Here is a 27,933-nt window from a genome sequence, read left to right on the forward strand (position 1 = left end):
ACAAAACTTGAAGATGGAGTGTCAGCCACAGTCAGGAAACAGCACCGTGAACTGGCCTTGTAGGACTGGAGCCTGCGACATTGCTCTCACCAACGCTCCTCTTTGGCTGAGCTCAGAGGCCACCTCTCTGCCTAGGAAGCTGTCACACAGTCAGATGTAACTTCATGATGGTTTTTTCTGGGGAAATGAGCTTAGGGTTCTTCCAGCCACAGCAGAGTCCTTAGTCCTGCTAAGGACTCAGGATGCTCTGGAACACCTGGAGGGGAAGGAGAGTGGGGAAAGGGCCAAAATCAGGCTTTTCACCCCTCTGTGGTATAGAGTCTGCGGACACAGGGCAAAATTCATGTTCAGAGGTACTCCAGAAATGTTAACTTCCTTCCTTTATTCTATGCCAAATAGGGTGCATCTTTAACACCCCTGTGACAGGGAAGCAGAATTCAACAAGTGGGGACAGTTAGAAGTTTGAAATGACCAGGCCAAGTTATCAGGAAGGAAATTACACCTCTTAATGGCAAACCACTTGAGTATTTTTATATCCATGAAAAGGATATCTTCCAATGTAAGGGGAATCTAAATTTTCTGGGACTACTTTAAATTACTGAATTTATCCTTAGGACCATGTGGAAGGAGCCATGTGACCACTGCAACCAGCCTCCATAGGGATGTCACAGTACTTCTGTATCCTTAAACCAGTATCTAGGCCAAAAGGTTACCACATAGCAAAGGAAAAGAATTCCTTTATCCAAAGTCAACAGGAAGTGCAAGGCTGGAGGGAACTGCAAAGAACAGTCATCCAGATTGATTTGTCATTGTTACACCAAGTAATAGCTTTAGTGGCTGTGGCTAAAAATTGAGGTTCAAAATAGTTTGGAGTTCTGTGAAATAAGGCATGGAGTTCTCATAATTTGAGTGTTGAAGGAACTATAGATATCGTCTATTCCACTATTTTCATTTTACAGAATTATACATTGAGACCTGGTCATGTTTACTTACCTTAGTTGTTGGCAGAGCTGAGACTAGGACCGAGGTTCTTGATATTCAGCCTTGTATTCTTCCCAACATTCCCATACCTGGACTCTTTCTACTGTACCGAGACCTTAGAGCAGAACAGTAAATACCAGAATGAAAACACACAGAGGCTACAGTGATTTCAGGAACACCTGTGCATGTGTCAGATCCGTGCTTCTGTTCTTTCTCACCATCCCACTCCCGGCCCTGTAAAAAAAAAAAAAAAAAGGGGGGGGGGGACGCCTGGGTGGCTCAGTCGGTTAAGCGTCTGCCTTCGGCTCAGGTCATGATCCCGGGGTCCTGGGATCGAGTTCCACGTCAGGCTCCTTGCTGAGCAAGGAGCCTGCTTCTCCCTCTGCCTGCCCCTGTCTCTCTCTCTCTCTCATAAATAAATAAAAATCTTAAAAAAAAAAAGATATGAAGTTGATTTGGAATTTCCTAGAATTAGCTCCTAGAATTTCCAAGTCTGGGTATGATGTTCTATCTTCTGAGAGCCCCACATGCTTGGACAGTGATCGTGAATTTAAGGGGAGGATTGAGGCAGATGGTCGTCTTCTCTGTCAGACACCTTAGAGGGAGGTGGCATGTTTAGCTCATAAATGAATGAGGAGAATTGATCCCCAGGAATTTGGGGATATATATTATATAACATAGTCACTTACCGAGTTAACATTGATAACTCACCAATAAACAAAATTCTCACTGCGTGTTAGCTTAAGCCAAAATAAAATCTGAAGTGAGTCCAGCTGACACGACCAAGAACTTTACACATTTGATAAGAAAGGCAGTTCATCTCTTCTGAGAGATTAGGGATCACGAGGATTTTGTTCAAGTTTAGGCAACTCCTTCACCGACAAGGTGTTTTTCAAGTGAGTTGGGTCACCTAGGAAATGTTTGCTCTAGTGCGCCCTCTGTCGGAAACAGAGTGCATCTGTGAGCATTGTATAATAAGGCGGAGCCACGTAACACGATGAGACATTCTCTATGCCTAATTTTATTATTATTCTCCTTAGGGGGAATGATATAATGGGGTATTTAATGTGTCTCTTACCGTGGTCATTTTTTCGTCCATATATTTTTAAAATAAGCAGAATTACTATTTAATATGTGCCAAACCTGGGGCTAGGCGTTTGGAATACAAAGACAAATAACATGTAAGGATCTCATGGCACAATAGAGTAGACAGATGAACATCACATAACCCAATTGCAATATAGTGTTTTTAGTACAATATTAAAGATATGTACTAGGTTTTATGGGATCATAGAGGAGGAAATAAAATTTTAGAAAGCGCTCAGTTCTAAACAAAAGCCAATCTACACAAACAGATCTAACATTATATCTTTTATGCCTATGGGACACAGAGACTCACTCCTTCAACAGCTGGTTGCTTTGGTCGTGTTTTTTTGTTTGTTTTTTTTTAAGGTGTTGTGATTCTAGCAAAGCATTGCCTTCTGCAGGAAGGCAGAATCTCAGAAACCCCCTTTCTCTTCTACCTAGATGTAGGTTCACTCAACAGTCATGCCTACTTAAGAGGCAGACCATATTTCCTCTTACTCAGATTGCCGCATACTTACCTCTGTAGGGCACCCAGAAGGTTGGGACAGAGTTTGGACTATTTTATCCAAGATGTTTCTGGCACAGTATGGCCTTACCACCTGCCCAGAATTTTAGCCTGGGCTACCAATCCACCAGAGAGTGGCATGTCAGGAAGGGGGGAAAGACAGAGAAAATTGCCCCTAATGTCTGTATATCATGTGGGAATAGCAATAACTATAATAATGAATATGACGTTGATTAAGAGTCTACATTGTACTTTGTGTACATTAACTCATTACATCTCCCACAATAACCACTGAGGGTGATACTTTATTCTCCCCACTCTGCAGATGAGCACTGAAACTTTAGGTGAATATGTGACTTGGTCAAAGCTACACAGTTAGCTCAGGCTGTCTGAATCCTGATGCGCTGGTCTCACTCACTGTACAAGCTTCTTTTTCTTACACATTAGTGGGGCCCGAAGTCAGGCTTATTATATGTAACACGTGCTCATGATCTTAGTTCAGTACCTGGACAGCTAGATTACAGACTTCTCACTCAAACATAAAGTTTATAATTAAGAACAAACAGATCACTACAATTTAAATACGTTGCTATAATGCTCTAAGAGAAACATCTGCCGAAGTTAATAATCAGATTAAAGGACTGAGAGAGTTAATCACTAAATCCTTACTTTCAGGGTTATATTTAGCAGAAAGTAATGGACCTTGACCTTTCAAGTATAAAGACACTCTTTCTTACAAAAATATTGTCACTTTTATACCCTAGCCCAAATCACATGTTATACATTACTTATGTGTCTGTCGTAAACCCTCCATATGTTCGTTTGTTCTAGTTTTATGTAGCAAAGCTTTTGTATCTTAAGTCACACGGAAGGGACAACCTACCATTTGGGGGCAGGGGGAGGCCATAGTTGCAGTTTGAAAGAGCAGTACCTCTCCTAAGACTCTTACCATTTCACTATTTTTTTCCCTCTCTTGACTATTAGCCAAGGAAACAAACTGAGTCAAACTAAAATGTCTGTATTGGAAAAGAGTTGACTGCGCTGGCGTGGACTAGGTGTACCGAATGAGCCAGAGAAGTGTGAGCTGTTCCTACTAGCCCACGGGATCTCCGGCACTCTCTTCCCCTCCCTTACAATCGAAGTCATGCCCTGGTCCAACCAGACACCCAACCCGGTAGCTCCTGCTCTGGATCCTTTCACCTCTTGCCTTCTTGAGGACTTCTCTCCTCTGCAACATCGGTTCTTTCAATAGTTGCCATTTGGAGTGCTCTATCTCTGATTTTTTTTTTTCCATCCCGAACTTAAAGTTCATATTTGACTTTCTATCCCTTTCCTCTTAGAGCCTTATTTCATTGTTCCCTTTTCCAGCAAAACTTACCAGAAATGTTATCTGCCTCCACTTCTTCATCTCCCCTTCCCCCCTCCCCCATTGCACTCCAATTCAACTTCCACATTGGGAAGAGGAAGAATAGGAAGTGCTTCCGTCAAGAGCACCTCAATCATGTTGCCACGTCGCACTGGACCTCTTAATTCATATGACACCCAAAGCAGCTGCCGCAGAGGTCACCAAGGACCACATTTTTCCATCTCAGCAGTATTTAACAATTTCAAATTCTTCCTCATCCTTGAAATGCTTTTCTTCTAGTTTTTACTTTACCGCATTCTTCTGGTTTCCTCCTACTTAGTTGACTATTCCTTCTCAATCTGTCCTCCTCTGCCTGCCCATTAAAGGTGGGGTGACTCAAAGCTCAACCTTGAGAACTCTTTTCTAACTGTACTTTCTTCTTATGTGATTTCAAGTAGACACACACACACACACACACACACACACATTTGTGTAATAGTCTTGACCTCACCTCTGAATTCCAAACACTTGTATCTACTAAGTATCTCTACTTGGATATCTAATACACATCTCAAATATTATATGTCTTAAACTGAAGTCTTGGTCATATATCCCAATATTCCTTCTTTCTGTCAATGACACTTCTAATTAGACTTTTCAAGCCCAAAACTGTGGAATCACTCTTGACATCTCCCATCTCTTCATCACTCAGCCCATCAATAGTCCTGTCAATTCTACCTCCAAATCACATTTTTAATCTGCCACATTTCTCTATATCCATGGCCACCAATATTGTTCAAATCTCTCTGTTCTTAAAAGACTATTATGTTAGGTTCTTACATAAAATCCCAGTTTCCACTTTTGTTCCCCTTCAGCCCCACACAGCAGAGTGTTTTTTTTTTTTTTAGGATTTTATTTATTTATTTGAGAGAGAGAGAGTGAGAGATAGAGAGCACGAGAGGGAAGAGGGTCAGAGGGAGAAGCAGACTCCCTGCTGAGCAGGGAGCCCGACGCGGGACTCGATCCCGGGACTCCAGGATCATGACCTGAGCTGAAGGCAGTGGCCCAACCAACTGAGCCACCCAGGCGCCCTAGCAGAGTGTTTTTAACACATCAGACCATGTCAGAACACCTCACTTCTCAAAATCAAAACCCGTTATTAGCTCCTGACTTTATTCCTCACCATTCCTCTGGGTGACTCTATGTGACTTGGCTGCTCTCTCCCTGACTGACTTCACCCCATCACTCTCCCTCTTTCTTACTGTACTCGTTAAACTGTGTTTTCTGTTCTCCTTGTACAACAAATCTGTTCCCACTTCTGGTCCTTTGCATGCACTCTTCCCTCTGCTTAACCCTTCTCCTTGCATGAAATGCTCATCTCCTGACCTTCACTGTCTCCTTCTTGACAGTCTTGGTCCCACTGGCACTACCTCTAATCAGTCTAGATGATGTTGCTTCACATCCTAGTCACTCCTTATCATAAACTATAGCATTTATCAGTTGAAATCACTATGTTTATTCATTTTTGTTTCACTTGTCTGATCCTCTCACAATTATGTAAGCTCTGTGACAGCAGGAACTTACCTGTTGTAGTCACCATTGTTTCCCAGTGCTAAGAGCAAGACTTATGGAAAATAGGATCTTATAAGTGTCTGTGGAATAAACAAATTACTTATTATACCTCCCCTAGCACTTATCACCATATAATATACGGTACATTTTATCTTGCTTATTGTCTTTCTCCCTCATTAGAATGTATGTTCCTCATGGGCAACATTTTCTGTATTATTCTCTGCTCTACCCTCAAGCATCTAGAATAGTGTCTGGCATATAATAGCATTCAGTAAATATTTGTTGAATGAATGAATAAAATGTTAGCTATTTTTATAGTCCTAGGTATAATGTCAGGATGAAAAAGAATAGTACAAGATAAGAAAATTTATAGCCATATGATTGCAAATTTATTGTACATAATATAGTGGATTTGTTACTGAAAAAAATGTGTCAAATGGAATGTTTATAAATCAAAGTATTTAAAGTGTGTTAGCAACATTTCTATTTCAAAGAATGTGCGATTGATCCACTGTATAAAACAGGGGACTTCTAAAAATAGTTTTCATAATTTCCACTAATATAGCCCTTATAAGTTAAATATTTTGTCAAGTTGCCTTACTTCAAAATATACTTACCTACAATGTGTAAAAACAAACAGAAAGCAGGTAGCTTTTGAACTTTATGCTAGCCCACTTTAATTCTAGAATAGATTAGCCAGAAAGCTAATGGAAGATATTAGGGAGACACTTAAGCTACTCTACATAGTTCTATCTTCCCTACGTCCCTTACTCACACCCACAAAACCCCTGAAAACCATAAACAACCTGACATATTTTCAAAAGGCCCTGGAGGGGGCAGTATTTCCCCCCACAGAGAACCACTGCTCTCTGAATGGGGTTCAACTCTGAGGTACTTTCTCCCGGTCCTCTTCTCTTTGCTATATTGGACCTTACCGCCCCTGAGAGTAGTGCAAGATGGAAGAAGGAGTAAAAGGGCAAATATCTTCTACTTCGAGGGGTATGTCCCCCCGCCCCGAGTTAGCTGTAAATGCTGCCTTAGCTTGTTGGTCTCCGTCTTCAGTCCTCCCCTTTTATATTCTGGTGGCAGCGGGGTAAGGATGCTTGGTAATAGTGCCAGTAATATGACCTAGCCCCTCTTAGAACTTCCTGCAGAGAGGTGGCTCAACTTGGAAGCTTTGAGCTGCCCAGGTATGGCGGGAAATATGACAGAATGGCTTAGTGCCTTTTGTTTTCCCAATTCTGTGCCTTCTTTCAATGTAATTCTAAAGTATGACAAAACAAATCTATTCTTTTCCACTAATTTGGAAAGGGTAACAGAGAGAAGCGTTCTGGAGTTGAAAACACCCCAGACCAAAAAGCCAAACACCTGTGTTATAGCCCCAGCTCTGTTGCCACCCATTTTATGATTTGGGTCCACCTTTATTTCATCTGTAAAATGGGATTAAGGATGATTAGATTATGCCATACCTGAATTCATTTAAACTTTCAGTGCAACTCTGAGCCTTGGGGCTCCATGCAGACAATATACACTGCCCTTCTCTGTGTGTCTGGCTGTCTTTGAGGGAGGTTAGAGCTTTGATCCTCACTCTTTGAATTTTCTCATACAAGTCCCGTGACATCAAGTTCGGCAAGCATTGTCTCATCTTCTAAGATTCACCTCCACCAAATGAAATGTGTTGTACTTAAAATACTATTAAATTTTAGAGCTTGGAGATCATTTGTTAATAAATTAAAGTTAGGTACATTGCACTTCTTCCTATTTGCTAGGTGAATATTTATGACATAGGTTGCAAGTGACTTTATCTACACTCCATGATTCTCTTTCATATATTGAACGATAGGCAGGAATAAGGACATAAAAGTTATGAAAGATATAGATGCTCTTATAAAGGTCCTTATAACCCATTGTGTCTTAGATTTGTTAGAATCAGTGCCTAACACAAGGATCCTTGTCCAAGTGATTTATCAAGGATGAGCTCTCACGAGAAATCTCTGAAGGAAGGTAGAAAGCAAGATGAAGCAGAAGGTAAGCAAAGGTGTAGTTTCAGATGTCTAGCTTATCCTGACCCCATGGGGAGCTCTGGAAGGTTCTCAATTACAAGGTTTTTCAGCCCACAGGCACCTGGTCTGAGCTTTTAGAACCCCACTTCAGCCAGCCCTGTGCTACAGGTCACCCATAGGGGCCAATTGCAGGCATAATCTCCCAGACATCACCAGTTGAAGTGGTTCCCATCAGCCAAGAACAAAGCTATGCAGAAGGCTTGCCCTTGGCGATGAACACGTGCACCTGCTGGGGAAATGAACACCCCACCCTGGAAAAGGGGTCTAGGAAGGGCACCAACAGCATCTGCTATGCATGATATTAAAGGAGCCAGCTCAGGTCCACATGATATCCCTTAAGAGCACTTATAAAGCCACCTAACAGAAAATGCCATGTAAGACAGCACAGTTTGAAAGTCTAGAGGTGCAGAATAAGTGGGCACTCCAGCTAACATGTACTGAGCACTTGTTTCGTGCCACATACCATTGTACAATCTTGATTCCTCTCAAGAAATCTACAGTGTAGCTAATCACATTGCTCCAATTTCCTAGTAAACTGAGGCACAGAAGTTAAGTAACTTGGTGAGGGCCACACCCCTAGCAAGAGCCAAAGAGTGATCATTTCATTGGCAATAACATGGTAGGGATTCTCTGAAACAGAGAAAATGAAATTCTTTTTTTTTCTTTTTTAAATTTTGTTTTATTATGTTATTTTAATCACCATACATTACATCATTAGTTTTTGATGTAGTGTTCCATGATTTATTGTTTGCATTTAACACCCAGTGCTCCATGCAGTACGTGCCCTCTTTAATACCCATCACCAGGCTCACCCATCCCCGCCCCCCAGAACCCTCAGTTTGTTTCTCGGAGTCCATAGTCTCTCATGGTTCATCTCCCCCCTCTGAGTCCCCCCCCTTCATTTTTCCCTCCCTAAGCCCTATTCCAAATCAAAACCTCTTAGATTGTGCTCATATTTTAACAAGTTCCTAAAGCAGTTCTTATACACACTGAAGTGTTAGAGCCATTGCCAAGTGGAATTAGTTTTCCAAGATGGAGAAGAAATGTGCAAAGGATAATATCAACAGCTAAAAATGATCAACAGAGGTAGATATGCTTGTGAATGGTTACAGATAGTCTCTGAAGGCAGTGAGAAGGAAGGGGAGAATGAACTTGCGCATGGGCTCTCGAATACCAAACAATAATTACACAAGAAGGAACAAGCTTTTTGTTGTCATCTTGTTTCTTAAGGTAAGAACAGAAAAGCAAAAATAAAAAAGTACAGGAAACATTGACTTTGGGTACTCATAGAGTGTTCTTTTCTGTATCTGTGCTGGCATATTTAGGCATTTACCCCTAAAAATATGTTAAAATGTCTATTTCCCAGAGAAGAAGAGTCTATTATAAGATTGAGAAGGGAAACAATATTTCCTCAAAGGTTTTGGGAATGATAACACTATATCATACAAGGAAATAAGTTAATTGCTGATAAGTTATTAGCAGAGTATTTTTATGTAAATATGCAATGTTGTTCCCTGAAATAGCATGTGACCTAAATATGTTTACTTTCATAAAAATATGTCATTATAAAAATTGGACCAGGGAGACAAAGGAGAAGAGGAGAAAACCAAAAAAGGAGAGATTTTAAGTGTGATGCCACTTGGCTACAATGAAATATTTTCCCAGACAATTGCATATGGGTACCACCAGCTACTGAACCATCTCCCCCCATTGCCCATTGATCTAATTAAGGAGAAGAGATTGCTGAGAGTGCAGAAGATCCTTCTTTTATGAGGTCCATCAGTATACCCACTATGTCACCTTTAACCTGCTACATTTGGTCATCATTGCTTTCCAATCCATTGTGACAATTACACGGAACTTCCTGGTATTGTTTGGAGACACATTCTAAGTAATATGCTAGTTTATTTCTGATTAATGAGGTTGTTTGCTGTATTTCCATTCTATTGGCTCATATGTCAACCTATTATATTTATAAGGAACTTATAGTAACAGTTTTTGTATAGTTCTCTGTTAATACCAGATTAAATACTCTAGCGATTTAGGGGATTAATGGGCAGTCCTCAGAATGACCTCAAACTAACTTAAATGGCACATATCATATGATGGAGGGTTCTTGTGTTAGAGATGGGGGTTGGAAACCCAACCTTTTACACCATGCCCCCCCCAAAAAAAAACGGAAAAGGGGAGGCTTTGGATATTTAAGACTATATGCTGACTAAACTGACCTCTCCCCACATCCCCACAAACCTACTAGCAGGTGGTTAGAGTCAAATGCTTGGTTTAATCATATTAGTGAAGATTATAAAGAAGCTTTAAAATTGCAAGGCTGGTGTGTGGTGCTGGAATTGTTCAGAGAGCATTCATAAGAAATCAGTTATCATAGAAAGCTAAAACAAAGAAACAGTTCACTTAGTAAGTTAAGAGCTGAGGGAAGGATTGGATAATATTGACCTGAAGCATGTGCAGCAATTTGGGTGTATGAACTGTCTTTTTTTTCAGCAGGCCAAAAGATGCCAGTGATCAATATTGAAGACTTGACAGAAAAAGACAAATTGAAAATGGAAGTTGACCAGCTCAAGAAAGAAGTGACCCTGGAAAGAATGCTGGTAAACTGCTGCTCTTTTTTAAATTATATTTTAAACTATAGATATGGTAGGACTACCAGGTTGGTCAGGAACTGTTGCAGGGGAGCAGAGTGTGCCACCCCAAACAAAATATACCTCCTTGACATAGGTATTATTTTAGGCTGGTTATTTTTTTTTTTTTTTAAGATTTTATTTATTTATTTGAGAGAGAGACATAGCTAGAGAGGGAACTTAATTAGGGGGAGTGGGAGAGGGAGAAGCAGGCTTCCCGCTGAGCAGGGAGCCCGATGCGGGGCTCGATCCCAGGACCCTGGGATCATGACCTGAGCCGAAGGCAGACGCCCAACGACTGAGCCACCCAGGCACCACTAGGCTGGTTATTTTTAAGAAACAGCAGATAGTGGAGAATATCTGGAAACCAAGTAAAAGTTGCCCTTTTATAAGAGATATTTACAGTTATAAGAGGAGGCACATTTATAAATGTGTCTCCCTCTCTATATCAGGAAGAGAAGGATAACTCTAAAACCCTTATTAGTAGAGAAGGCAAGGACTTAAATGCGCTTGATTTAAGGGGGCTTTTGAGCTTTTAAGACTGCTTTTCTTGAAAACCTCCCATAACTGGCCTTTCCTCCCCCACCCCCCAACATCTTTTGTCTTCAGCTGGAGCTGGTATTTAAGGGGGTGTCTTGGGCCATTTCAGGGAGTTACTTGGTTTTCCTGGGTCTCTCCCATGTATAAAGGAGGTGTATGTGCTATTAAATTTCTGTGTGTTTTTCTCCTGTTAATCTGCCTTTTTTATTAACAGGGGTGTCTCAACCAAGAACCTAAAAGAGTAGAGGGAAAATGATTTGTCCGTCCCCACAGCATTCACTGGAAAGGCTCAATGTAGTTAAAAATGAATTGTTCAGGCAAAAATTCATCAGAGATTAAGAAAATTAATAATCATAGTTATCTCTTGATTTAGACTCTAAATCAAAGGTTTGGCAAACTATTCTCCATGGCCCAAATCCAGCCCTTAGCCTTTTTTTTTTTTTTTTTTTTGTATGACCACTAAACTAAAAATGTTTTTCCATTTTCAGAGTTGTTTTAAAAAAGAGAGAGAGAAAGGAAATGAAGAATATGAGACAGAGACTGTATTTTAGCTAAGCAGTAAAATGAAGCAATGTGTATAGGCATTTTGCTTTTGCTTTTCTAAATTGATAAGCTTCTCTTTATTTAATGCAATACTTTGATGTTTAAATACTTTTAGCCAAGACCTCATTTCCTCCAGCACTGTCATGGCTAGTAATGAATGAGTACATTCTATTCCTTCTTTGCAAACAAAAATGAGTTCAAGCACAGGAATTCACTCATTCCTCCTAAAAACATCGAACAGATTTGGAAATGGTTACCAAGAGTTCTCTGTCATTAAAAGGAGAGGAATGGCAAAGGAATAAAACTTTCCTCCAAACAAACAGTAACTGAAGCTTGGAAAAGGTAGATATGTATTTTAGATCTCTTCATTTTAGGAAAGTAAGTAGAACAAAAACTCCTCCACGAGTGTTAAGAATATATTTTATATTTTTTCCAAAACTCATTTTATCAAGCCAAAGCAGAAAAGGAGTTTGTATCTTCAAGACTCTTATTGCTGGGGCACTGGGTAGCTCAGGTGTTAAGTGTCTGCCTTCAGCTCAGGTCATGATCCCAGGGTCCTGGAATCGAGCCCCGCATCAGGCTCCCTGCTCTGCGGGAAGCCTGCTTCTCCCTCTCCCACTGCCCCTGCTTGTGTTCCCTCTCTTGCTGTATCTCTCTCTGTCAAATAAATAAATAAAATCTTAAAAAAAAAAGACTCTTATTCCCAATAAAAAATTGGAATTTTGGCTACTTTTACATTTACAATTGTCTCAAACTTCCCTGGTGCCCTTTCCATACAGGCAAAACATATTTTGCTGTAAAAATGAAATTAAATATAAAAACAGCACAAAAAGCTTGGAACATATAACAAAACGGTTAAAATCTTTATAATTTGGGAAAAATAAACTTTTGGGGTAAATAAAGTTATTTTTTCTTCTTGACTTGAAGCATCCAAACGCTGTTTCATTATTTATTTACTTAGGATGTTTTGTTTTGAAGGCAGTTTGATTGTATTCATGTTTATTATTCATTTGTGGCATGCTCACCTGGGAGTTTTTATTTGGGGCAAACATCACATACATCACCATCTATCAGGTTTGGGGGTTTCTTTTCCCTGCTACTCAGAATCTCCTTGTTTTTGGAAGTCAAACTAATTTAATACCAGACTGCCAAAACCATACACCGCGCGCATGCGCGCGCACACACACACGAAAATTTTAGGTCCTGAACCTATAGTTCTGACACAGGATGGCATAGCGTCCTTATAGAATGGTGGATAGACACTTGAACCCTAACCCTGGTTCAGATTCTGGCTCCACAACTTTCTCCCTGTGGAACACTCAGCTGAGATATCTTCTGTAAAATGGGAATAGTAACAACATCTAATTCAGCGGGCAGCTGGGAGGCATAAAAGGGGTAATATATCCAAAGCTCTGAGAACAAATACCTAGGACATAGCAAGTGCTTTCTACTATGTTTATTATAATATAATTATAATAAAATTAAATAATTATATAAATATTTTATTTTAAATTATTATTTGATGTCTGTGAATCAGACTGGTTCATAATATGCTTCAACCTATTTCGCTATCAAGGCACTACTATTGTCAGAAGACACAACTCTTTCCAGCCAGTTTTTTAAAGCTGACCGATTTGCAGTGACTGAATGTCAAGGCAATAGGCAAAGACTAAAGATAATCTTTGTAGTAATGGCCAAAAATAGCCGCCATTTGACTGAGCATTCGTTGTATGCTCGGCACTTAATGCAACCATCGTTCCTCTTCCTTTTCATAGATAACGTAACTAAACCTTAGGTGAACTCTCTGAACTAACAATAAATACAGTAGGGAAGTGGGTAGAGCCAAAATTCAAAACTGGGGTGGCCTGAATCCAGGGTCCATGCTCTCCACCATGCCATTTAATCCTATATTAAACTATATATACTTAAAATAAGCCTCACTGAAGTAATTTTTGAACACACACACTCACATAGGATTTTAGGTAATTTATTGCTCCTTATAGCCTCAGAACCTAGATAGACGTTGTCAAAACCAACCCTTCACGGACCCTAGAATTTAGGACAGCAGTTAAATAGTAACCCATTTCTGATACCCAGTTGGGGCCAAAATAGCTGGTGTTTGGAGGAGTGGGGAAAAAAGTGAACCTAAATCTTAATTTTGAATTTTGAAAAGGGAAAAATGTCTATCTAAATTACTCCATGTTTCAGAATTGTGTATAAACTACGAGTATCATCATATGAAGGAGCCACCTGACCAATGCCTTGCCCCAGTTCGAAATGATGTTTCCTATTATGTAGATAATGAATTTGCAGAGTTATAAAGTAATCTTAAGTCTTATGTTTAATGTTGCTGGAAATTTGCATACAAAAATGATATAAATATTGTATTTAAAAAACACAGTAAATTCGTTAGATAGCTAATGGAATGGCCACCTACTGGACTGCCAGAAATGAAGTAGTTTTATGTTAATGTCATGAATAGTAGATTAAGTGAAAAGGAAACAAGTTGAACGTTAAAAGAAATGAATAATTTCAGCTTGTGTGTATATGCACGTGTATACACACACGTTTATATTTATATATGTTATAGAACATTGACTCATTCTAAAAGGTGTGTTAAGTGGTACATGGACCATTTAAGCTCTGGCTGAGTCCATTAAAATACTAAAGCCTGATTTTTCATGAAGTCATTACTATAATGGTGCAGATTAGTGAAGAGCAAGCTCATAAACAAAAATAATGATTTAGTTCAACAAATACTTGTTTACTGAGCACCAACTAAATGCAGTCTCTGTTCTAGATGCCTGGGATACGTGTGAACAAGTCAGCCAAAGGCCCTTGGCCCGTTGGAGCTCACCTTCTAGTGCACTGTCATGATCAATCATTGTCAATGAGTTTAAAATAAAATTATATGTGATACTTCTGAGAATTCAGGAGTGGTGATAAGCCTGGAATTTAAAAATTATTCATTCCTTCCACCTTTACAGGTCACATTTCTGGAATGAGGAAAAAGATTTAATCAATGTTTACTCTGGTGACACTGTTGACCTCTGTGGCCAGCTATTTTCTGATCCCTGTTCTGATCTCCCTTAGAGAAGCTAGAGGCAGTGTCTCCTGAGAACCCTTAGCTGGAGTGTGGCCAGATAGTTCTCCTTTGCCTGAAGATATCCAGGAAGACAGGAAAAAGAGCAGCTATTTCTTCTTCTCTTCTAGAAAAGACATATGCACTGGTGGAAAGCAGAACCACATTAAAAAGAACACAGAAATTATAATACATTCTTGGATTCTGCAGTATTCTGTATTAACCAAATGTGTCCTTTCTTTCTCCTTTCCTTTAAGGTCTCCAAATGTTGTGAAGAAGTAAGGGATTATGTGGAAGAAAGATCTGGGGAAGATCCACTAGTAAAGGGTATCCCAGAGGACAAAAATCCCTTCAAGGAGCTCAAAGGAGGCTGTGTGATTTCATAAGAAAAAAAATGCCATGGAATAGCTTGAGCTTTAATGACAGTACTAATTTTTGGTCATCTATAACAATACTATTACGCATGTACGTAACCTTTTGATTTATAAATATAAACTTTTAATAAAAGTTGGGATGTGATAATGCATAACTCTATATTTTTCTTAAAGTATTTAGCACAGGGTTTAGCACACATAAGTGACAATAAATATTGATTGACCCCTTTCTTTAACAATGACTACTAGGGGGCAGCTGGATGGCTCAGTCAGTTAAGCGTCTGACTCTTGATTTTGGCTCAGGTTGTGATCTCAGGGTCGTGAGATTGAGCCCCGCATTGGGCTCCATTCTGGGCATGAAACCTGCTTGGGTTTCTCTCTCTCCTTCTCCCCCTTCCCATTCACACTCTCTCTCAAAAAAAACAAAAAACAAAAAACACTACTATGTTTTATGAACGAGTCTGTATTATTCTGGTTGCTAGCATATAATGTTTTATGTTTCTTAACTTCTCTTTCAACACTACTAATATTCCAGTAAGAAGTTTCATGGTTAGCCTTATATTTTTTCCAACCTTTCTCTTCCTTTATAGAATAAGGAACTCTATTCTTTTGATTCATGGAAGTCCTATCATGACAGGATGTGTGCTCTGAAGATTTTCATTGTGGATGTTTTGTTTTCTGTTTCCCCTGCTCTCTGAACCCCCAGTCAGCAGTGATGGTTTTAACATAACCTCTTCCTACATTCTTACCATTTTTACTTGTTACCGATGATATAACTTTTTACCGGAATACCAATTGGATTAAGAGGCAGTCTGTGGTCATGGAGCACAGTGGATTTAACCAGCACCAGACGAAAGGTTATAAGAAGCCAGAGAGTTCTGGCTCTGGCATGTTAGCGCCTAACTGACTCTGGATAAATTACTTACTCTTTGTAAAATCTCAGTTTTTTCTCCTGTAGGATAGGAATAATAATGGTCCTATCCCCTTTTTCATGGGGAGTTATATATTACACTAGGGTGATTATGGTACTTTGCATACTGCCTGGCACATAGTAACAACACCCAGTAAGTGTTAACTAGTATTGTTACTGAGAAAGAAACTGGACAAATATCCAGAATCCTTTGAGATCCATGCTATTCCATCCCATCCCTAAGAAGACTCTCACTAGTACAGTCCTTTCTCCTGTAGCAGTGTAAGAACAAGATGATAGAAAAATAGGTATCTTGTGCATCATCTTACTAATCAGTTTCCTCCTAGCATCTTACTGAGTTGACATAAACCAAATTTCAGTACCTTTGTGCTAATGACTAAGAGATCCTTTGCTTCTGATTCTGTAACAAATGATGAGTGCTGATTACCATTACTTGAAAACTGTTTTTGTTCTTGGAACTTGGAAACTGTTTTTGTTGTTAGTGTTTCCTTTTTGCTATCTCACAATTACAGTGCTATTTTTGGATATGTCAGTGATCAGAATACAAGGAAATGCTAATTGATTGGCATCCTTTTTAAAAACAAGAAGTGTCTATTATTTGGTCTGGAAGGGAATCTCACGGAGGTCCCAAGTTTAGCTCCTGGCACAGTCCTTTCCACTCTGACCGTAGTAAATGCTCAACAAAGATCTACTGACCCTCGATCAACCCTTTCATTTTGAAATGGAGGAAATCCAGGTTTAGAAAAATGAGTTGGCAGGTTTCTCAGGTCCCGACTCTGGATCTCTGGCTGAATGGTTAACACCACACTCTACCACATATCAGATATGCTTTGGGTATTAAGAGATTCCAGGATAAACTATTGGAGTTTATCTTTCCTCAGGAGACACTCTTTTCCCGTTTAAAATTACAAAACTCCTCCCCAACAACCCCCTCAGCATTTCGTATCTCCCTGTTCCACTCTCTTGTCTTCCATAGCCCCCATCACCATCTAGCATACTATACACTTCACTTGTTTATTTGTTTAATGGTGGTCTGTCTCAAGGGTATTTCTGTGTGCAGTTTAGTGTTTATTATGTACTCCTTTTATCTTTTTTCCCCTGATTAAAAAAATATTAGAGTCTTGGCTATGGCATTTAGTAATATGTATGGTCTTAACCAACATCTCTAGCTTTTATCTAACGCTGGAAATAGATTTGGGAGGCAGATGATTCTAAGTTAAAACCCTGGCTTGTCCACTTTCTACTTCAGCTCTTTGAACAGCAGGTTTGTTTGTTTGTTTGTTTTTTCCACATATAAAATGGGAGAATAGAACGGATTCTTATATGAAAATTTAAAAATCACTTAGAACAGATATAGATAAAAACCTAATAAATGTCCTCTCTTATAATAAGACCTGGAAACTTCCTGTAGTCAACAAACTTAAGTATTTAAATAATCCCTGACATGACACCCCATTTCCCCACCTTCTGCAGTGTCGTCAGACTGATCTCTCCACCTGAAATATCCCTCCACTCTAACTCATTTCAGCCTTTTGAAATCCTACTCCTCCTCTGAGGCTCACTATCAACTATCTCCTCTGTCCCTCACTCCATCCCAAGAGTATTCTATAAATCTTTTAACTCATTTAACATTGCTTTGCTTTCTTTTATTATAGTCTGTATGGTTGTCTTACTCTCAATTCTGTATTGTAAATTTCCCAAGCCAGAAGCTCTGTTCATCTTTGAAACTGCCATACCAACTCATAAATTGTCTCGACAATTGAATTGCCTTAATAAGTGTTCAGTTAAAAGCAGGAAAGGATAGTACTTTTTATTTTGGAGAATTCAGAATTCTTATTAGCTTAACTAAGGAATAAATCAACAGGAGGGTAACATTCCTGTTGCTTAAAAATACAGACTGTCTGCAGGAGTTGGAATAAGATAAAAATCATAGAAAGGAAGTATAAAGAAAAATGGTCTAGGAAGAAGGATGTTAGATCATGATTACCCCACAGGCTACACAGCTACAAACAGTGAGTGATTTTTTTTTTTTCCCCAGAAGTTATTTCAGGGCCACGGATTACTAGGTTAAAAGGAATGAGGGAAAGGGAAACAAAAAAACAAAACTACAGGGAAACAAAAAATACTCTAGGCATAGCCTTAACCTTTGGCTCGTCCGCAAAACTTCCCGGTACCAGTAATGAGAATGGGTTAAGCATCTACACTTACTGTAATATATCATTTGAGATACTTGCACCTTGAGGGTATTTTGTACACATAGATGAGTTTAAGTCTTAGCAAGAATAAAAAAACTTACACTACTATTTTAATTTGAATTGATTTGATTTTAGCCAAATTTCAAAACAAGGCTAGTATCAAACTTCCTGAATTCCTAAAAGAATGTATTAACATGAGGAAAAGAGTAAACTGAGTAACAAGAATGACCAATACAATGGAAATTAAGGTCTTGTAAAAGCAGAATTGATAAATCATTTTGATATGAATTATAAGTAGCTGTTAAGATGATCAGAGCATCCGACATAGGTCATCCTGTAACTTCACATATCTCTATCTAGAAAAGGAAGCGTATGCACAGAGTTACATGAAATGGGTGAGTTTATGAAATGTTCCATGTGATTTTTATAATAAATTGAACTAAAACAAAGTGAACTGAGTTCATCAAAGATGTGTTAAATATGTTCCTTAGAAACCATCATTTTAATGGCCTAAACAGTCACCATTAACTTTATAAATTCTAGAAGAGCAGAATTTGGGAAATAACCTAGTTTATTTCCACCAACAAAACAAAGGCAGAGAATATCTATGGCTTGCAAAAAATCACAAGATAAAGTAAAACCAGAACGTGGTCTTTTTGAGTTCAACCTAGCATTAAATCAACTCCAATATAACTGCTTTCGATATTTCCTTATACAGTTTCTTTTACATGGACTTTTTAACAATGTACTTAATACATAAGAAAAATAGCCAAAGAATTGTTTTTCCTTTTTTTTTTTTTTTTGCATGTCAAGGTAAATATTTCATGGTCTTTGCTCTTTTATACTTTAAAAGTAGAAATAACCACACAGTTTTCTTAAGCAGATTTCTTTAAAACATTTGTCAAAAGACAGTGGGCTAATAAAAGTTATTTTCTGATTATACTTTTTATTTTCATTGCAGAATGGTTTGTACACACACTATTTTGTAAAATAAGTTTTATTGAAGGTAATATGTAAAGTATAAGTAAAAAGCTAACATGACATTTGGATGTAACTCATATGGATTTTAAACTTTGTTTATCCAAAAAGTTTTGTTAATAGAACATTTCTGTGAAAATACACAAGAAATTATTTACCATGGTTGCTCTCTTAGAGTAAATTCCATGCTTAGGGATGGGGGCTACATGCTCTTCCAAAAAGAAAAGTGTTTTCATCATTTTACCATTTAAAACCAAACAACAACAACAAGACATGTTTCAGAATGAGGATTTCAGCATTTCCCAATTCACTTTAATCAGTTTACTTAATATGGTATCAGCACCGTGCATTATTTTGTAAGAGTAAAAACTAAAAAACAAAACAAAACCAAAAAAAAAACTAATATGTATTTCATCTCCAATTTAAGTCTCATAATACTGGGGAAGAAGTTAAATAACCACTATGGATTTATAACTATTTATCCCTGCATGCAACCAGATGATTTCATACAGAAGAAATTTCCAGGCCAAAATAATTCTATTTTTATGATTTGGAACAGACATACATTAAGTTACTTAACCAGCTTATTTAATTTGGGCGCTGAACTTACTTAATTTGGGCCATGTTAACTACTTTCACTAACTTAACTTATTTTTAACCAACCTTTTAAATTTGAGCAATGGGGAATCAAAAAATATGAATTGCTTTTGGAGACAGATGTGAGTTTTTTGTCTTGGCTCACCGCATACTAACAGGGGAAAACTCTGGCAGCTGATTTAACTTCTTTGAGCCTGGGAGATCCTGGAATGTGTAGTATTTCAAATACAGAAAAAAAACCTCCTAAACAGTTTTCTTTGTGAAAGCGATTTATCAGATGTGGATGCATAAACGTAATTAGAAACAAAACATACCTTAGCTAATTCGCCATTCCCCTGCCCCATCACCCCATCTATTTTATAAATTAGAAAACCAAAATCCCAGAAAAAACTTCCAGTGATAGCCAGTGGTAGAGCTGGGACTGGACCCAGAGTACTCACAACGTAGCTCATTGTTCTTCTCCTTCCAATATATTTATTGAGGATAAGTGGGTGGAACCTAGAGAGAAATTAGGAACTTGTCAACAAAAACCTGTGCTTACAAAATAGGGAGTGGCTTGGGTGTCTAAGTTCAGGTACCCTGAAATCCACAGTTCAGGCCACCACCCTTAACTTGAATTTGAATCTGTAGGCAGGAGGTCATCTCCAAAGAGAGAAATAGCTGACTGCTTGGGAAGGTTTCTAACATCCATGAGTTATTTTTCTTCTAGTCTATTAAGGATCAGTAGTTTATAGTCAAAGGGAAACTTTATATTGCAGGTAGACGTGTCACATCCTACACTTTTCCTGGCTTTACAAAATGGCAGCAAGATGAATCCTGCTTTCCAGATAGTGGAAAAACCAATGCTGAGTGAATCCAGGAGAAACCAATGCCTACATCCAGGGAGTTGCGGGGGGCCAGGAATTCATAACCCTTGGTGTCAACAGTCACCCAAACCTTGGTTGATGGGGAATGGAGAAACACTTTCTGGTAAGAACTTTTAAGATTCCTGCTTCTGTCTTCTCTAGTATCATCCGTGCATCCTCCAAATCATTACAAAACATTCCCCTGAAGAAAGAATGAGAACTCTGGTGTGGAGGATGCAGTTTGTTAATGTCAGAAAATGGCCCTGCAAATTGTACAGAATAGTCACATCCCGATGTCCCCCTTGATCCCCAAATGTGTCAAGATGTTTCGGGCATTTAACAGACTGGATGGGCATACGTCAACAGACGTGGTGGGTGTCTCTGAGATTACAGCTCTGTTTCATTTTCCTCTTGGGCCTTTTCTTAAGCATTCACATTTCCCACAATCCGTATGTAACCGGGGAAAAGTAACATGCTGTATATTTTTGAAACTTGGAGAGGTGAAGGGCCTTTATTTCCTGCCGGGTAGTGTCCTCCTTTTCTTCACAAACAAAACCCGGATGTGACTTGGGAACGGGAGAAAAAAAGGAACAAAAAGTAAAACTTCAGTTGTTTCTCCAGGAAAGTGGGCTAGCGCAACCCCAACTGTCGGGCCCGCAGCCCTGGCGGGTCCCCCGCGGGCGTGGCCGGCTCGGGACCCGGCAGGGGGCCAGCGTCCCGCCCGGAGCTCGGGCAGCGCCCAGCTTCTCAGGCTCCCTCTCGACTCACCCCTCCCCGGCTCGCTGGGGCAGGCCGCCCGCGGTCGTGCAGGCCGGAGAAAGAGCCTAGGACGCGGGGCAGGGCCGGCGTGAGGGGACGCCCGGCAGGCAGCCGAGCTCTCGGGGCCCTGGGGAGCGCGGCGGGGAGGCGGTCCCGTCCAGCGCCGGCGGGCGGGCGGGGTGCGCCCTGGTGTGCCGCACTCCCAGCCTGTCCACTTCCAGAGCTGTCCCCGGGCCCGGTTCTGGGGCGAAAATGCCGGCCCTTCATATAGAAGATTTGCCAGAAAAGGAAAAGCTGAAGATGGAAGTTGAGCAACTTCGCAAAGAAGTGAAGTTGCAGAGGCAACAGGTAAATTGGCTGTGCCGGAATAGTTCCTTCTCTGAAATGAACCAAGGGCAGTTTTTCCTGGTTTGTTACAGTAAAACAGGACAGCGTTTCTGGGCTTTGTTTTTTTGTTTTTTGTTCCCCACCCCCCCCAGCTCCTCTTGAAGTAGGGCTTTGGTGGTACCTGGGAACTGCCAGTTGATGTGGGGACTTCATAGGCGGTAAAGGAGAGAAAGGGTCCGCTGAGTAATTTAAAGCCAAATGTCAGACCACCCGAGCCTAGGATTGGGGAAATGGACAAAAAATTCTGCCTGCTGTTATTTGGTTTTAAAAACTCAAATTGTAGGCAAAAGGGAGATGGCTATTTAGTTCCTTGATCTTTTTCATTATGGGACAGAATGGTATTTTAGTGTTTTTTAATGACTATTTAATTCATCACAATTTAGGTAATTTGAATCACATAATTTTGAATTTCACCAGGCCTCTCCAGAGGTATTCAATGAACAGCTCACTGGGGCTTGGGAACAAAACATTACAATTTCTATTTTTATTTATTTGTAACTCTCATCCCTTTATACTTTCCACTTTGTTTTATAAGTATGCGCAGTTAACTAATACAGTAGTATCTGCACATATTTGTAAATAATTATACTGAGGTGCATATGAAAATTCTTTTTAGCGATCATGATTAAAAATTTTAGAGACCACTGAAGTGGATTACAAATTCAGTGAGAACATAAGTCTCGGTGTTCAGAAGTCTCCACTGAAATGTGTTGGAGATTTTGTACTTTTGATTACTTACTGGTAACTTGAGCATGCATTTCTTCCTTTTTTCCTCAGTCAGGCAACCTATGGTCCAGGAATAGGTTTTTTGGATAGATGTTTTTTAAAGGAAATTATCTAGTCCTTTTTCCACAGCAAGAAAAATATAAACTAATTTCATTTCTCTATGGTTTAATACTATAAAAAATTTTAAAAAAATAAAAGAAAAACAATGGCAATTAAACAGGTATGGCCAATAAGCTCCTTTACTTTCCTGCCCTAGTTATGGCAAATCTATCCATGACAGAGTCGTGTTACTCAGGATGAACATTTTGAATGATACTTGGAAGATGCAGGTGTTTTTGAGTTTTACTCAAAAACGTGTGAAGACACGTTTCTTTTTCTGAAATTTAATCTTTCACTTCCAAATCCCTATTCTTCCTAGACTTTGGAGTGCGAAGTTGTTTCTATCCATGTTGGAAATTTTTGTAGCTTTAAAAATACTGCTGTGCTTAAAGGAATAAACAAAGCTGTGGGACCCAAAGAATAGGGTAGTTTCTTGAAACCTTAAGGGACCCATTTTGTGGATGGCAACGTGCAGTCTGGGTTGGCCACTTAGATTTTTTTCATGCAATACGTCTTAGAGGTTACATATTAAACAGAGTTGCATAGACTGAAGTATAGCACTGTTGGAATATCCTAGTACCAGAGTGTGCAGAACTTACAGGAGAAAAAAGTGACAAGTGTCTTCTAGGTATTTTAAGCTTCATATTAGAAATTGGGCAGGCGCCTGGATGCAGCTGACCGTGTGGGAATTGAAGGTATCATTCAGGAGCCATTCCTCCCTGCCGACTCCCCACCTCCACTCCTTAGGACACACCCTGCCCCCTGCTCGATCAGTTTTCCAACTCCAAGTGTATGCCAAAGGGAGAGAAAACTTCAGAGATAGCCTTAGGGGATACAAGGAGAGGCATCTAAAATCCTAATAATAATATTCAAACATATGTTATCACACACTTCGATTTCTAGAGTTTTAGTGCTCTACAACCATTATGGCTCTTAGAGATCATTCAGTGCTCTCACTTATAAGGATAAAAAACTTGAATCCCGAGGAGGCTAAGTACCTCCTTATTTAAGACCTCAGAGATAATGTTAAGGGCGTGTACTAAAACACATGTGTTCTGATGCCCAGTTCGTTATTCTGCCAATAAATTGCTCATGCCTGAGCTGTGTGCTCTGCTCAGGCCAAGGACACAGAATCCACAGGCTGAATTCTGGCTCTGGCTAATTGTTGTTCAAACATATCTTCTTGATCATGGAAGGAAATGCTCAGAGGAGTAACTGTTCACTTTTGGAGGTTACAGATCTCTTTGGAAACCTAATGAAGAAGCTTCTATGAGAACAGATAACAATTTGGGGGAACTCTGATCTTATCCACACATATCTCTGAGGAGACAGACCCCAGGTTATGGTTACTTGCATCTGTACTTCTGAAAATTCACATAAAATGCATGCATTATAAATGTCAGCAACAAATAAAGAGCAATTGTTACCCAAGAGAATGGCACTTGAAAAGATTTTTATTTCACCACATTTTAAGTCATATAACTCCATCACCTAGTTCTAAATTTTAGAACAGCAGTCTTCACATTGTGTGCAAAAAAGTATGTGGGGTATGGGAGTAAAATATTAAAATTTCTACTTTAAATCTCATTTTTGACAGTTTCCAGCTTATGTTTTATAATTACACATTCAGTATAACACAGTAGCATCTGTACTTATTTATAAGTAAATAATTACATATTATTACATAGTTACATACATTTTGGGATACATATGCAAACACGTGTTTGTGATCACCATTAAAACAATTTGAAGATTACTAATCTAGATTACAAATTCAATGGGAACAGTTTCCCAGGGTTAAGGGGTCTCTATTAGTTTGTTGGAGCTTCTGTAATTTTTACTTCTAACTTCTTCTTAGCAATAGGCCTTCATTAAGACACTAATCCTTTTTTTTTCCTTTTTTATTCCTTTTTCTTTTTTAAATTCACTCTTGCAATCTGTCTCTGAAGGATAGAGTTTTGGAAAAAAACCTACTCAATCCTTTCTCCATTGCAGAAAATTTTCAACTAATTATATAAACAAGAATCTCGGATAAACCTAATAAACCTCAGATAAATCTTTTGTTATGATCATTGCCCTCAAGCAATGGGAAGGAATTCCAAATAGAGACACAAATGGTATGATTGGGCAACCTCAACCTCCCCAGCATCAGACATTCTCCAATGTTTCTATCATTTTGTAAAATTGCAGAACATGGCACACACCCGTAATAAGTGAGAATTTTGGCAGGACACAGCCCAAAACATTTGGGGATTATCTCTTACTGCACCTGTTCATTAGCATGGGAAATTGAAAATGTGGTATGTTTTAGTTCATAAAATATTATGAATACATCGTAATTGTATTTTAGCAGGGGAAAGAAATCATATGAGGCACAGTGGATGGAAATTGCTGGGAATGGTCTATTTAATACAATGACTTTCAAGCTTTCTGACCCTCACCATAGTGAGAAATATATTTTAACGTAGATTGTGTCATTCATATATAGCGTATATATTATACATGCTTTGCGCCACTATTTTTATACTATTTCATTTTTTTAAATGCCTAGCTGTACTCAATTATACTGATTTCACTAACGGGTGGGTAATGAAGTGTAGACAATCCTGATCTAATTCATTCTTTTTTTTTTTCCTTAAGGTGTCTAAATGTTCTGAAGAAATAAAGAACTACATTGAAGAACGTTCTGGAGAGGATCCTCTGGTGAAAGGAATTCCAGAAGACAAGAATCCTTTTAAAGAGAAAGGCAGCTGTATTATTTCATAAATAACTCTGGAGAGAAATTTCATCCTCAGTAGAAGAACTAGTTTGTTTTGGTTTTCTGAAATAAAACCGAAATTCCTTTCAAAGAAGGAAAACAAAATTTAAGAACTTTCTTAAACACTTATACTGATATGGTTATGTATAAAAGCTGTGTGCTTCTCATCTTTGCTCACTATACTCCCTTGTTAAGAGGGCAGAGAGTATCAAATGGACAATTATGGAAATAAGGACATTACTTGTGCATGACTCACTTCTTTCAGTATATTGCTTGATGCCTTAAATAAAGTTTTATCTCTGGAAAATGAGTGTTGGCAATTTTAAAAGGTGCTTTTTTTTTTTTTTTTTGGCGTTTACTTTTATATTTTTCCCCATAACCTTTCACGTGTTTGGGACATGTATCAAAGGATTAGGGGATTTGATAGATAAGTTCTCTAATCCGGCTCTCTACTTCAAATCTCACTTGGTTTACAATGCTGAGTTCTGACTTCTGGAATGTTTCTGATCTAATTTTATCTATTAGGAAACCCAGTGAGTAGAATTCCTAACACTGACGGAGTGTCCGAGTCAGGAACCACGTTAGCACTTGAACACTGGCATCACCACTCACCATACAGATCTTGGTCAAAGTGTTGCTGCCATAGTGCTTTGGGGAAGGGCCATGTTTGGGGCCCGGGAGAAGCCCCCAGGAGGTCAGCCCTGGCATGTCCACCCTCAGGGAGCTGCATCTCCCACAGGATCTGCCCATCTTGGGCACAGTGACCCTCCTCTCTGTGGCACTGGCAGAGACACTTGGCTCTGACCTCCTCCTACCAGCCTTGTCCAGCAAGCCCAGGCCCACCATACCGCCTTTCCTTCTCCTCCAAAGGGACCAGTTAATCTTTTGTCCATTTCTAAAATTAGCTTGTTTTATTCTCCCCCTCATTGATTTGTAGGCATTCTTCATATATTTTAGCCACTGTCAGTGATAGGTGTCGCCAATACCTTCTCCAGTCCGTGGCTTAATGTTTCATGGCAGGATGGTAGCTGCCACGGCTTTAGCCCCTGGGTGCAACGCGCCAAGGTACACGGCCCATTTGAGTTCTTTATGAAGGCAGCTGCAGCAGCGACCTCAAAGAAAGCAACCTTTCGTCTTCTCTTGAAGCATCCCCCCCCCCCCCCGCCTCTGTCTTTTGAATGGCAGTTGTTCAACGTTTGAGCCAAAAGAAAGACAAGCAAAACCCAGGTAAGTTCCAGTTCTAATGGGCTTAGTCACTAACGCGCCTGCAATTTTAAATGTGACACCAGAAGCCCATGTTTGTCCTTGACTAGGTTTTTTCCTCCTGCTTAGACCCAAAAGTGTGACTTATAAAGCCAGAGAGGTGCCCGTGACTTCTAGCAGCTTCCTAACGCATATCAGCCTCCTTGCTCTGAAATTGCTTTCCTTTTCCCTCTCTGAGGGAACAGGATGCCCCAAGCTTTTGAAAGAGCAGGTTACAGCGAACCAAGAGTGGGGACTATTTCCTTCAGTTTCCTGCCGTTTTCCAAGCGTTGACGTCCATTGGGATTACTGAGAGCCCAAGGATAATTTTAGCCCAAAGCATGCTCTACTCCAAGGTGAGATTTAAGAAGAGTAAAGGCATAATTTTTCCAACTGCCATAGAACAATTTGTATCGGGATGTGTTGCTACTATTAGTCATTTCACATTTAAGGTGGCCTGAGATTTTAATACTTTCGGGCTTGTAAAGTTTGACTTTAATGCACTGTTTCATGTCTCTCGAGTCATGGAGTTTTCTTGTGTTGCATAAGGAAGCAAGCATCTATTCTTATTCTTGTTGAGGCAGATCGGATCACCTGCTTTCTTCATGGAGGGCCAAGTCAACGCATTTATTGCATAACTTGTTCAGACTTATGGCTTAGAAGGCTGTGCCCTCAGTTTCTATTAGCCACATTCAGCTGTCTGTTCATATACACCTCCAAGTCCTAGCCTTTGCTTTTCATGTACTTTCAGTCACATGACAACTTAGCCCACTTCTGCTTTTTCCTTAATAAATTCCCAATCTTGTAGACGTTTCTACTAAATCTAATTCTGTTCTTTTTTTTTTTTCTTACTGTTTCATCATAGTAATTTGGCAAATACGCAGAAGTATAATAAAATCCTCTTGATTTTCAAGTGTTCAACTGCTAAAAACTTATTAGCTTACATTAGGAAGGAAATGAAAAATATGGTAACTATATATTTGGGTGTATTATGAAAGTAACCTTTAGTAAGTGGGAATTTGTTAAGTAGAATTTAAATCATGTGTTCAGTTTCTTCCAAGTATATAGTTGTGTTAATCATTTGGTATCTGATTAAATAGTTGCTATGCTTTGTGCATTGGGACTCAGGCTCTATGAACTCATTAAATTAGCAAAATTGGCTTTCCTATTTCTATTCCTATTTAAAAATAAAAAATAGAACAAGTTTTATATTACTATGTTTAGGCTTTGGAGAGTAAGTATATTTTGGTATTAATGTCCTATGAATCAGAAATAAGTCTGTATAGTCAACATGATCTGATTAATAGTATATTTGGATCTATTCAGCTCATCCCACCAAGTAAGACAGAAATATTAAGTCAGTAATAGTTATAGTCCACCCTTATCCCCTCTAACTGAGTCTTAGATGGATGATAAGCAATGAAAAATAAGCCCCTATTTCTAGTATTACAGTCTAGGAGAATAGGGACTAATCAGAAGATATCTTTGATTTAATAAAGGAGTAGAATGGTCAGAGAAGGAAAGCGCCGTGGGATCTCTCCTGTTAGAATAAACCCTGATACCCTACTTGGTATGTCCACTGTCCTAACCAGGGAAGACCAGGGCATCAGCAGCACCTTTTCCACTTGGGCTACCTTCAGTCTGAGGGGATGAATCCACAGACCATTAAAAACCATCCACTGGCAC

General features: G+C 39.3%; 2 protein-coding genes across 2 annotated transcripts; both read left to right on the top strand.

The window, feature by feature from the left end:
• The first annotated feature begins 8,584 nt into the window (after window positions 1–8,584).
• GNGT1 (G protein subunit gamma transducin 1) lies at window positions 8,585–14,742 on the top strand. Its single transcript, XM_088018449.1, has 3 exons — window positions 8,585–8,618; window positions 10,055–10,161; window positions 14,614–14,742. Exons 1-3 carry the CDS (start codon window positions 8,585–8,587, stop codon window positions 14,740–14,742), a joined length of 270 nt encoding a protein of 89 aa, XP_087874575.1.
• Window positions 14,743–20,883: 6,141 nt separating this feature from the next.
• GNG11 (G protein subunit gamma 11) lies at window positions 20,884–25,315 on the top strand. The gene is made up of 2 exons (XM_028118825.2): window positions 20,884–21,383; window positions 24,888–25,315. Exons 1-2 carry the CDS (start codon window positions 21,288–21,290, stop codon window positions 25,011–25,013), a joined length of 222 nt encoding a protein of 73 aa, XP_027974626.1. The 5' UTR covers window positions 20,884–21,287; the 3' UTR covers window positions 25,014–25,315.
• Window positions 25,316–27,933: the final 2,618 nt, after the last annotated feature.

This window comes from Eumetopias jubatus, unplaced genomic scaffold, assembly GCF_037043125.1.
Source record: "Eumetopias jubatus isolate StellerSeaLion01/CBP00866 unplaced genomic scaffold, mEumJub1_p1.0 scaffold_14, whole genome shotgun sequence".
NCBI lineage: Eukaryota > Metazoa > Chordata > Mammalia > Carnivora > Otariidae > Eumetopias > Eumetopias jubatus.

Bases quoted from the DNA above. Each gene is read 5' to 3' on its own strand.
- GNGT1 (XM_088018449.1), top strand. From the start codon at position 8,585: ATGGAGAAGAAATGTGCAAAGGATAATATCAACA. The intron at 8,619-10,054 runs GCTAAAAATGAT...CTTTTTTTTCAG, and splicing joins TGCAAAGGATAATATCAACA to CAGGCCAAAAGATGCCAGTG. The intron at 10,162-14,613 runs GTAAACTGCTGC...CTTTCCTTTAAG, and splicing joins TGACCCTGGAAAGAATGCTG to GTCTCCAAATGTTGTGAAGA.
- GNG11 (XM_028118825.2), top strand. From the start codon at position 21,288: ATGCCGGCCCTTCATATAGAAGATTTGCCAGAAAAGGAAAAGCTGAAG. The intron at 21,384-24,887 runs GTAAATTGGCTG...TTTTTCCTTAAG, and splicing joins TGAAGTTGCAGAGGCAACAG to GTGTCTAAATGTTCTGAAGA.